This window comes from Trachurus trachurus (assembly GCF_905171665.1).
Source record: "Trachurus trachurus genome assembly, chromosome: 18".
In the NCBI taxonomy this organism is placed as follows: Eukaryota; Metazoa; Chordata; class Actinopteri; order Carangiformes; family Carangidae; genus Trachurus; species Trachurus trachurus.
In genome coordinates, this window is record NC_139909.1 from 27,002,454 (window position 1) to 27,015,108 (window position 12,655).

Consider the following 12,655-nt stretch of genomic DNA (forward strand, 5'->3'; position numbering starts at 1 on the left):
CCATAGACTGTAAAAGGTCCAGACCAAATGATCCTTTTTTAAGACAATATTGTCCACTAGATGGCACCAGTGGCATATTTGCAAGTTGGCAGGTTTCAGGAAGGCACAGAGTGGGAATTCTCCTCTCAACCTTTACACCTCTGTCCAAATTTTAGATTACACTACTTTGGATATAACTTTTTTTGGTTTCCACACAATAATGACAAATGTAAACATATCTCTAATTGTTTTATTGTAAGAGTTTTACTAGCAAGAGATCTTTGAGCTGTCTGCTGTACGTCCCTTTAACTGACTTGGTTTGATAAATCTTGCATGCTACTAGAGAGTGCTTACTTAAAATGATGTTGTTGTTTTTTTGTTAGGCCTATGTAATCATTATGTTTTGCTGGTAATTTTTTTTAAAGTAAATTTTGTGGCTTTTTTTGCCTTTACTGGATAGTATAGTTGACAGAGACAGGAAATGGGGAGGCAGAGAGGGGGAATGACATGCATTAAAGGGCCGTCTGATGCGGGATTTAAACTGCGGTCGACTGCAGCGAGGACCGTATAGCCTCTGCATATGGGGTGCCAGCTCAACCCACTTCGCCACACGGCGCCCCTTTGGCTGGTAATTTTCAGTGCGGATTGCAGCTGCATTTACTAAAGATTACTAAAATAATAATGGTTCAATAGTCAAGTAACCGTGTAGTTTAGAAATGTATTTTTTAGCATTCCTCTAAATCTAAACAGTTTTCCCTTTGAATATACTTGTGCCTCAGTGCCCTTTGAACATTTCTTTATTTCAAAAACACCCACAACACAACATGCATGCTGACAAACAATATCTAGTTACTAGGAGCTGCAGCCTACACACTGAATCTCTGAAAATATTAGCAAAATAGCTAAAAATGTCTCCCAATCAAAGAGGTGCTGTGTCAGAAACAAACGTTTGCCAGGCTCAGCCAACAGATGGTGAGCTTGGCAACCTTTTAGATGAAGCATTTGGCAAAAGCAAAGTTCAGTGACAACACAAGGCTCTGTACAGTGTGTTGGTGCATTGCACATCCGTTTAAACGGCATGAAACTGACTGTGTTGTTTTATTCTACACTTAGTCAGAAGTCCTTATGAGCTGGAATTTGTTTTTTCTTTTACAAAATTAATTATTTTTGCACTGTAGTCTATTTAAGATCAATTAATCTATTTTCTGTTTAGCTGTGCATTTTCTTAAATGTCTTTGTGTGTATGAACTTCTGTGTGTCTTAGTATCTATTGCTATTTACATTTTTAATATGTTGTCCTATCTTCAGCTCTCTGAACTGCTTCTGCATGACATGGTGCTATATAAATAAATTGAATAATTAAATAATTAATTTTAGATGTGATTAATCTAATCAGTTCACCTAGAAATGTTGTTTCATAGTAAAACAAAAAATTTATGCCAGTGGATTATGTTTGAAATCCCATTTACCTACATTAAATGTCAGGTGTTACAAATGGCATATCGTGCTGGAAATCTGGGTTTTTGAGTGGGACAAAATGATATGTGATTGATGCACATTACAGGCTTGTTTTACATGGGAATTTCTGAAATGGCCTCTGGTAGTGAGTTATGCACAGAGACAAAAATAACTGTACCTGATGAGTCTTCCTAATCACCATCATCACACCTGTAATCCACCAATTTTAACATTTCTAGCAAAAAGCATTGGCCATATGTGACGAGTACTAATATGGACCTCAGCAGCCCTCACTCCACCCTCCCACAAAATGTCAATTGTTTTTTTGTTTTGAGTGGATACTTTTTATTACTGGTGACCTCTACAGGTTGAATCTTGTTCTACATGATCTGTTAAGGGATTGATTTGATTAATTCCCGATGTGATGTGACCCGGGATTAACCCGTTCTTCATGAGAGGTCTCTTACAAAGGGTGCCAAGGAGATTTGCACCAACTCCAAGGGACAGTGAGGCACATGCACTCGCATCCAAATAATTAGTAACATCTGCAGGCACTCTGTCTTAATCTTGTCAGAAGTCATTATTAAGATTATTAAAACCACATCTTAGTGTAATATTAAATGTAAACCTCAACAAATTATCATTAAATTCATGTTGGTTGGCCTTTAGTCTTTATACAGTAGTTTGAGGATGCTCCTGATGCCCATGTGCCCTCCCTGTCACTCAACCCTGACTAGTCAAAGATGAACCATATCACCTTAAGTGCACTCGATTATGCAAGCCTTCCCACCCCACCCCCCAACCCCCCTCTCCACATCTCCTTGGGCCTTCTGTGTAATCTGCTGAGATTTAAACCTGCTGCTCCTGTTTAATAAATCCACTGCGATTAAAATAGGATTACAGCTCTGCTTTCGCCTTCCTAATGACATCAGAGCATGAAACATTTTTCAACTTTTTTTTCCCTCCCAGTTGTCAGGTTTTTTACTCATGCTCACTCACTCCTCCGCCTCACTCGTCGCAACCAGACAGGCAGCGATGGTTTTCAACTTCTTCCCCCTTAAAATACTGATCCCTGCAGCCCAGCAGGTCAGCCCATCTGTGGGACTGTTGACGAGGATTAACCTTATAATGCAGCACACATCCTGTATCAATGCTGTCCTCCTTCACATCAGACTTCTCAATGACAGATAACAAGCAGAGAAAACATGCTGCAGTATCAGGTTGTTGTTTGCTTGAACCTCTAAACCACACAAAATCAACTGCACAAATCAACCCTCCAGTCTCCCAGTTTACCAGTCTGATCATTGCTTTGTGGCCACATCTCATGGACGTAAAGCCATGAAATATTAAACGCCATATTCAGCTACCAAAGGTCACAGGGACACACTGCACATGTTGTCCCTCCTGCTTTTAGTCATGTGACATGAGGTATGGAGCGAACAAATCAATACAACTCTTTTGTCCTTTTTGTCCTTCCGTAGCATTGTCCTGCAATGGTTAAATGCTGTAAGGTCACAAAAGGCAAAGATTGATTGGATTTTTACTTCAGCTAAGCTCATGACCCCAGCAGATAAATCTATTTAAGATAATGTATTCTGCTGTAATACTCAATATAGCCTAACGGCTTTCAACCAAACGTAAAACACTGATGTGAAATATTTATTGGTTTCTGCTGCACTTCATGCATTTACTGAACATTGCATATAGAGGCAATCAAGTTTGTAATGACTCCAGGTTTAGCCTCCACACATATCGTCTTGTTCCCACTCAAACTTGGCTAAAATACAATAGCACCTCCTCTCTACTACAGATTAAAGTTGACTGTTTTATATGCTCCAATATTTACTATCTTTGCCTGTGAGAAATTGATGGCATAAGATTTGTTTTGCTAAGTGGAGTGTTGCAGCTACCTGAGAAACCCAGAGGAGACACAGAGGCTGATGTCTGCTGTTGTTTCCTCTGGGAATTTACATAATTTTTAGCCATGCAAGAAGCGTGGCTCTAATGTTGGTCTGTCAGTTGGACTACCACTTACGTATGTCCAGACTGAAATGTTGAAAAAAACTAAACTAAACAAAAAACACTCAAGACTCAAGAGAGGATGAACCAAACAAGCTAAACCAAAGATTGTCAACACATTCAACACCATACATGATGGCCTGAAGCTCAAAGCACAACTGTCAAAAGTCAAATACTTTTTAGTTCTATCTTGTCATGTTGACAATAAAGAAATATTACAAAACAATACCTACTTATTAGATACAATGATAAATCATAAACAACACAAAGTACAGTAGGAATTACAGTATGGGGTATTGGTATAGTTGTTTGGACTTTTGCCTGCACTTAATCTCTACATGGACCACCAGTAAATGCAGGGTCTCACTTTCACACTGTGCGCTCATACCTAATCAGCTCCAGTACTTAGTGATCAGTCCTGCCTGTGGATTATCAATTCATTAATCTCTTTAGAGCTGCTACTGCTAAAATGATTATTCCCATCTACCCCCAGTTTTAGACTAAAATGGCCTCTCCCATGTTATCTTTGAACAGTCTTGCTTTTGTGCTGTAACTCTGAGGCAGACTTTTTGTCTTTTGGAATACATTTACTCAGCTGTTTTAAGAGCCTCATTGATTCACTATTTACTATCAGAGCATCCCATTGGTGCCTGTGCCCAGTCTGTTTTGCTGACCACATTTTCCTAAGGGGCAGGTGGTCTGTCCAAGCCTCTTTGTGCAGACTTGTGGTGGTGCTGGTGTGTGTGTGTGTGTGTGTATGTATGTGTGTGTGTGTGTGGGGGGGGTTAATATGAGGCTTTCATCATGTAATCCGGAGCAAGTCTCTTAGAAAAGTCTCTTATCTTAGGACTCCAATTTCACTGCTTTCCTCATCTACAGGGCCAAAAAGCTTTCGGTGTTAGTTATCAGTGAAAAATTCTTTTTTAATAGTGCTAATTCACTACATCGCTTCAGTCAATTGTCCTTCCCTCCTCACCGGAAAAACTTGCTTGGTTATCATCACCCTGTCTATCCCCCACTGCCCCTGCCCCATTGCTGACAAATCCATACAACTATGTGGGACACAAAGGCTTGGATTTAGCTGCTGGGCCAAAGCGAGGGTGGGCCGGGTGGGGGGCAGGGCCGGCATGGAAATTTCTGTTGTTTTTGTCTGAGCACAGATTTCAGACAAATCAAAACAACTGCCTGCCACCATCACCCCTCCAAACCCCCTTCCTCCCCACCACATCCCACATGACCAGTCATCACTTTTATGCTGGAAATGTTGCCAGATCAGGAGTGGCCAGTGCAGCGGTGTGCAGGACAGGCTTGCGTATGCACCCACGGCCATTGTTGAAAAAGAGCTGACAGTCTGGATTGGATCTCATTTGATAGGCAAAAATATTGACAGATCTAATTTGAAGAGCTGGGGTCACAGGCTTCAGAGTGCACTGTATGACGATGATGTGTACTGATCAGTTGCATGTGCTCATGCAGGCATTTCAAACAAATGGGTCAGATACTGTGACGGCCCTCGTGTACTGTACAGTCACTAACTTTTTTTGATTTACTGTCACATTACAATGACAACATGTTTGCCGCACAGTTACAAAACAACTGAACTTAAACCCAGCTTTGATTTTATGCAGTCTTTTCTATTAGTGATATGAGAGACAAGCGTAGTTTGTTACTACTCTTCTAAACGTCAGTCATTGTTGCACTTACTCTACATAGAGTTGGGTCGCTCATAAAGAATGGTCAATATTGAAATATCAGAAGTTGAGATATCCTAATTTAGTAATGCCCAACTCAACAGTACTTCTATTTGCCTCTTAATCAAAACTTCACTTAAGCCCCAGAGAGAGGTGATGAAAATTTGTGAGTCACTTTATTTTTTTTTCTTTAAATCACACGCCTAAGCTGAGAATAACCCTGGTGACATCTGTCTGACATCAGCAATTCTCAAAAGTTATTTTTCACACTTTGGAAAAACTCCCTCTAGGAGCACAGAGAATGTGCATAACATAAAACATAAAATTACTGTTTTCATATTGGCACTGCCCCACAGCGTCTCATCATTCCCAACCATCAGACTGATGTAACCTACTCATATGTTCATTCACCAAAAAAAACAGAAAATGAAAGTACTGCAGAAGCAGAGAGGGAACAGAACCCAATCACTTGGCAAAAGAATGAATAGTCCTCTGGGCCTTTAGATGCAACGCCTTTCACTTAAATGGATAGTCTGACATTTTTGGAATTACGCTTTCTTGTCAAGAGTTAAATGAGGAGATTGATTCCACTCTCATGTCTGTCTGGTACACATGAAGTTACAGCAAGCAGCCAGTAAGCTCAGTTGACAGCGGTGTTTGTCCCAGCCCGACACAGTCTGATACAAAACTACTCTCTCTTTGATTGATAGATGTAATTTATTGGTCGCAAACTGGGGAAATTCTTGAAAAAGTTGATTAAGCTGTCTTGAATATGTAAGCCAGCTGCCAGCTAAAGCCTTAGATCCATACAGAGATGTAAGAGTAACATTATCTAATAAATGGGAAATACCAAACAGGGTAAGCATGCTCCCTAAAATGATAGAGGCATACCAAAGACATAGCTACTAAATCATCAAATTTAGATCAAATATAGCCTTCACAGAACATCTGACTATTGATAATGTGAGGTAAGTGAAGTTAATGCTGTCGGCTTCTGTGTTTCCTGTTAGGTAACAAGAGACAACTTCACATAAGAGGAGAGGAGAGCAGAGGGGGAAATCAATGAGGTCAGTGAATCATGATTTATTATACATCACCAGGCCATTAGTGTCACACATACTTTGTCACACTGTGTAGGGATTGCATGTTTGCTTCTGTCCAACAGAGTTTGACCTGTCAACTAATGCTAAGTTGTTGGGAGGTTTTATTTGACATTAGAGGAAACATTGAAACCTGGGGGCCAGTAAGGATGATGAATGTGTCAGATGAAGCCAGCAAACTGGCGCATTATAAGGGTATGTGTTTTCATGTTTGCCATGCCATTGGTAATCTAGAATATAAAAAAATATATAAATTTAGCTAGATATTAATATTAAATGAATATTTCATCATTTTGGAAATATTGCTTTGTAATGGATATGAAGCAGTAGCCAGCAGCCGACTTGCTTGGCAGTGAGTTTCAATTTGTGGTTGACTGCATATGGGAGAATCCAACAAGGCTTTTTGCTGGAAAGCTTTTGCACTTGGCTTTAACCCAAACCATTAGGGTTCTACTTTTACTGCATAAACTTAACCAAACTGGTTATTGAAGCCCTGTAGGCCATCTCCCCCCAACATCATAAACCTCAGGAAGTCATTGCACCGCCATGACACATAAACCATGTAAACCTGCAAATTGTCATTTTGATGCCATGCAGATTAAATAGTTCAGACATAGCCTGCTATTTAATCAGTGAACTTTAGTAGTGCTGGTAGTAGGATATGTTCTCAGCTGTTCTAACTGGCTGTAGTGTCATATTATACAAAGAGCATCAAGATGTCTGTGGTGTGAATTTCCTAGATAAAACTAATAATTTCACCTCACAAACTGTACTCTGGGTTTGTATTGTGAAGATATCGGCTACGGTTTGTGGGCTAGTGATGCTGCACCCTGAGCAGCACACTGCAGTGATATCTTTGATCGGGGACTTGCCTATAACCTTGAAATGACCTAAGGCGTACACACACATCAGCTGCTGGGCTGAGGCACATCCACCTGTTCCGTCATCAGAGAAATAAAAAAAAATCAGTAGGAATAGTGCCTTTGCTGTGTAACCACGGCAACTCCTCCCTCAAAATGCAACATCACCAGAGCCCCCACCGCGTGAGCTGAGCTGGGAAGGATGCGCCGTCCGCCGCTTACCTGGCTTTATTAATAAACCACTGGGTTCACGTGGTTAGCCCAGCCCAGCACAATATTCTGCTACATTAGCAAGGTATTTTCGACCGGGTGTTTTTTTTTCTCATCCGAGACGGGAGGGATGCTGCTGCTGCTGTGAGAGGGAGAAAGACACACACAGACACACACACACAAAGAGAGAGAGGCAGAGAGAGAGAGAGGTGAGCGCAGTTGGAAAAGCAGTTTTTTCCTCTCCAAAGCTCCTCCTCTGTCGTCGGAGAGCGGTCACATTTTGCTCAATGAGAGCAAGAGGGCACGGGAGAGGATTTCCTAATTTCAACGTGCTGCTGTGCTGTGCGGCTGTTTTCCTGCCTCTGTCCAAGGTAAGGCATGACACAGTCTGCAGCCTCTCCACGCGTCATGCGCCGCGCCAGGGAAACTAATGTTGGCTGTTTTGGCCGGGGATGATGGTTAGCTGTTTGTTGTGTGCTGATGCCGCCGTTAAAGGGCGAAGGCGTTATTGAAGGGCAGACAGAGTTGTCAGTGGAACTGACATCTCAGACGAGCCGTTCAGCTGAAAGGCAGCAGGCTGTGCATCAGTGAAAAGTCAAACAGGACAGGATGTGTGTTTGTGTCTGCCTTCACCTGAGAACAGCGTCATAGCCTTTAACCGTTTTTCACTTGACTGCAGCCAAGTGATGTCCGTAAACCGTCGGCCTTCACGTTTCCTGAAAATTTCCCAGGTAAAAACGACAGATTTTTACATTTTGGATGCGAGTTGTCTGTCCAGCATTTTAATGGAGAGGATATTTACAATGATACAACCAGCATCAGTCAGAATCATCTGCCCTTCTCACAAGTTTTTCGTGTTTGTTTATGTCACACGTGGTTTTAAATGTATCGTTTATAGGCTAGGCTATATTGAAATTATAAGTGAATATGTTTAGATTCAGATATCATGAAAATGTAATCGAACAATATGGCTGCACATCTCTAGCTATTTATTACAGGATAAAAGGATGAGTTGATGGTCTGTCATCAGATTTAAGAGATTCTTGATTGTTTTAATATAGAGATTTGTTTCAGCGCGATATTCCACATGTAAACTAACTGAGCAAAACAAACCTCCTGATTATCGCCATTTTTATCGTTGTTATTATTATTGTTGTTGTTATTATTATTAATAACAATAATAATGTTGTCTTTCTTGTTATTATTAATATTATTATTATTAGGCCTATTTTTTATCATTAATAGCATTTTGTTAATTATGTGTTGACATGTATGTATGTATGTATGTGAGAAAATATCAGGAAATCGTTTTCCATTTCAGTTTATGCTATGCACTGTGCAATCAAAGGCTCACATTTGAAAATCTGCATGAATGTTATGCAACATATGACATTGAAAACCGAATACAGAATCAATTAATTTGTCTTACATTTGTTACATTTATTTATTAATTTATTTTTTGTTAAAAGGCTAGTTTATATCAATAGTATTAAAATAAACATTTAGGTATCCACTTTAAATTTTTTTGTGTTTTGTTGTTAATTTACATTCTTGAGTTGTCCTGGCTTAATAATAATTCATTTTTTCGTTCTTTTGACGTTTACCACCAGAGGCTAATATGAAGACATCATTTGGCAAACCAGACCCTGGAAAGCACCTACAATCTTTTCAATTCATTTGAGACTGAAGACAGCACCATGCATTTTCTCCAGTAAAACCTCCCCACTCTCCCCTCTTCATACCTAGCCATTGAGAGTGAGGACATCCCAAGCTGCATAGAGATGGGTTCAGATCAACCCTGCATGGATACACAAGAGCGACGACCCATATTGGGTCCTGCCTGCAACCGGCGGGGCCACCGGTGTCTGCGGAAAAGGCTGAGGCCAGTGCGAATCTTAGGGTTCGTCTTCAGCCTGGTAGCCGTTAGTGCTGTCTCCTTCAGTGCCTTGACCTGGAACTCAGATGGTCTCAGTGAGTCAGCGCTCCCACAGAAGAGTCTCCACCAGTCAGCCCCCCACAGGACTCTACTTTTCACTCAACACCAGAGGGACCCCAATGTCTCAGCCGACATGCCAATAGCCATGAAATCTACAGCAGATAGCAACAAGAGCCAGGGGGATTACCCGCCAGACATTTTCACCCGCGAGGAGAGGCGCCAAGGGGCAGTGGCCCTCCACATGTTTGGCATGATCTATATGTTCATTGCCTTAGCCATAGTGTGTGACGAATTTTTCGTCCCAGCGCTCACAGTCATCACAGAGAAGCTGACCATCTCGGATGATGTCGCAGGTGCCACCTTCATGGCGGCAGGCGGCTCAGCTCCGGAGCTCTTCACCTCCATCATTGGTGTCTTCATCTCACACAGCAATGTGGGCATCGGGACCATCGTGGGCTCAGCCGTCTTCAACATTCTCTTCGTCATCGGGATGTGCGCCATCTTCTCCAAGGAGATCCTCAACTTAACATGGTGGCCACTCTTCCGCGACGTCTCCTTCTACATCCTGGATCTGATCTTGCTCATCATCTTCTTCCTGGATAACGTCATCTCCATGTGGGAAAGTATCACACTGCTTTCAGGCTACGCCGCCTACGTGATCTTCATGAAGTTCAACAGCACAGTTGAGGGCTTCGTCAAAGGCTGCATGAGCAAGAATCAAGTGGTAGAAGTGGCGGTGCAGCCCAAGGTGAGTTGGCTTCTTGAACTGTACTATTAACTTATTTCTCCCACTTCCCTCCACCACCATCTTCTCTTACAATACAATGTCAGACTATGTGGAAGTGACAGCAAGTGTGCAGTAATGCGTCTCACTATTTTGGCTGATGAAATGACTTTTGATCCTCAGGCATGGGCACACACACTTATACTTTTACACACATGATGTAACGGATGTGCTATTCTAATGAAGACAGGTTTGCATTGATAGTCGTTCCAGTTGAGCCAAAAATGAAAATGAATCCAGTTTGTTAGTGGAGACATGCTTTCAGTTCAAAACATTTTTTTCTTGTTTTTATCAACCGATTCCAAATGAAACCAATGGCTCACAGATGACCTAACCACTTAGATCATTCAATATACAATAACTGTTGCCAAACACATGGCTTATCAGATTTATGTATATGTTTATTACTTCATGAGGCAAATAAGTGAAATTCTCAACTCTCCATCACCAGCTAAACTGACCATTTTACTGTAATATGGTTGGAAAACGCAGCACAGCTCTGGAATACAGTATTCCACTGTGGGATTAATAAAACACAGTCAAATGTGTAATTCTGGGTTAAGCTCTACAAATTGTGTCCCAGGCTGACAAACAAATCCCTTGGAAAATCTCAGGAGCTATTTTTTTCCCCAGTTAAAGATTTCCCACATAAATACTATCTTTAAATTGTTGCATAAACTTCTAAAACACATTGAGCTTGTTGAGCTGAACCACCGATAGTAAATCTTTGAAGGACTGCTGCAATCGTCTTCTTTGTCCAGTGTCCTTACCCATGTCTGCCTTCAGTGGAGGTTCTTCACGTCCAGACATTTGGTGTAGTATTTTACTTTTTGCTCTTGACAGGCAATATTCAAACTGTAGAAATCATTGCATTACTGCACGTAATATCACGCCCTCAATGACACTTGAGGGCAAAAGACACTGCAGTGCAATTTGATACCGGTGTAGAGATTATCCAGACGGATTTAGATTTCTTTGTGACATGAGATGGAAATTAAATTTTGAGAAAAGTTGTATTGTAAAGCTTTCATTAAACTGGGATTTATTTAAGTACATGAAGGATATTTAAATGGCAGGTTGCACAATGTTTGGAGAAACTCTCGAGGAAGACAAAGGTATTGTTGGCCATGCGTTGTGTAAACCAAAATGCTGAAAATGATACCTAAATAAATACAAAACTAGTTATCACTTTGCACTGCATCACTTTGATATAAAGCTAAGATGCAAGAGAAGATTTAGAGCTGAGGTGCATATAGGCTGAGTGCCAGAGAAGACTCAGGTGACCTTGAGGTGCAATGGATTGTGGGTGTTTTGGCCAAGAGAGGTGTGTGCGCATGTGTGTGCGTGAAAAACAAGTTTTGATGAGGGGAAAAATAGTGCAAGACGGATGAATTGATCAAACCTGCCATGTTTCATGTCCCACATCGCTTACAGCAGATTTAGCTTCTCCTCTCTCTTGCATTGATGGTCACAACCCCATGGCTGCACCCCTCTGTGGCCTGCTTTGAAAATAAAAGTCACATGTACATGAATGCATGAATTCAAAGTGTACAAAATTAGTCCAAAGCTATTATTTTACCTGACACAGTCACGTAACCTCTTTTTAGACTGTAGTGGGTCTACAGGGTTAATAGAAGTAGAAAGGCACAAATATTATTAGAATACAATCATCTAAACACCCTTTTTAATCAAGCTCTGACACTTTGGGGACATGTGTATTTCAAGAAAAGTGTTATTTTGAGATTTAATTGGCAATTTAATAGGCATGTGTGTGTCATACATGAGCGATGGAAAATGAGACAGGAGGGCAAGGACAAGGATGTGTGAGTTAACACACTGCATGTATGTATGATCCGCTTGTGTTTCTCTTTTTATTACTGTTGCTGTTTGATTATTATCATGTGTAGTAGTAGTAGTAGTAGTAGTAGTGGTGGAAGTGGTAATATAAGTGCCATTCACTGCTATTGTTATGACGGTAATAATTTAATTTCATTTATGTTTATACAGCACTTTTCAAAACATAGCCACAGTGTGCGTTAAAGTAAAAACAAGGAATAAATGTGACAAATCAAACAGCTATAGTATAACTATGAGTTTTAAGACGAGATTGAGCAGAGGGCAGTGAGTTAGCCTGTCATAGATCCTGTAGCAGCTGAGCCGAGGGGTCACCTTTACTGACAAGTCGAGATCTTGGGACCATTAGGGCCCTGCTAGAGGATCTTGAGCAGTGATTAGGCTCATAGGGAGTTCAAAGCTCACAGAATTCGGCAGGAGCCAAATTATTCAAGGATTTAGAAACAAGCTGTAAAATCTTGAAAGCAATTCTGCAGCTCACAGGTAACCACTGCACGGTGGTGTCAAAAGCCTGGCAGCAGCGTCTCGTATCAGCTGCAGTCTTTGGATGTTTGGATGAACTGAGAGCAGCTCTTCTGTAGGTTAATCATTCCACAGTCATGAGTGAGCACCAAGGTGTCCCTAATCCTCCCGACTGTACTGTGCATGTGTGACATTTTGCATTGTAAGGACGGTAGGATGTCATTTGACGCTATGCCCTTGAACTTAGCACATGATTAAAATGGACTTCCATGAGATTACTTCATGCATTATGATATTGGGAG

General features: G+C 41.1%; 1 protein-coding gene across 1 annotated transcript in view; it reads left to right on the forward strand.

Moving 5' to 3' along the window:
* Positions 1 to 9,098: 9,098 nt before the first annotated feature.
* The window catches only part of LOC311001575 (solute carrier family 24 member 2), a gene marked incomplete at both ends in the record, with an annotated part of 38,572 nt that continues 35,015 nt past the window's right edge, over positions 9,099 to 12,655 (forward strand). Inside the window, one exon of the mRNA XM_083992659.1 lies at positions 9,099 to 10,001. Within this exon, the coding sequence (XP_083848785.1) occupies positions 9,099 to 10,001 (903 nt within the window). The remainder of the gene's footprint in view (positions 10,002 to 12,655) is intronic.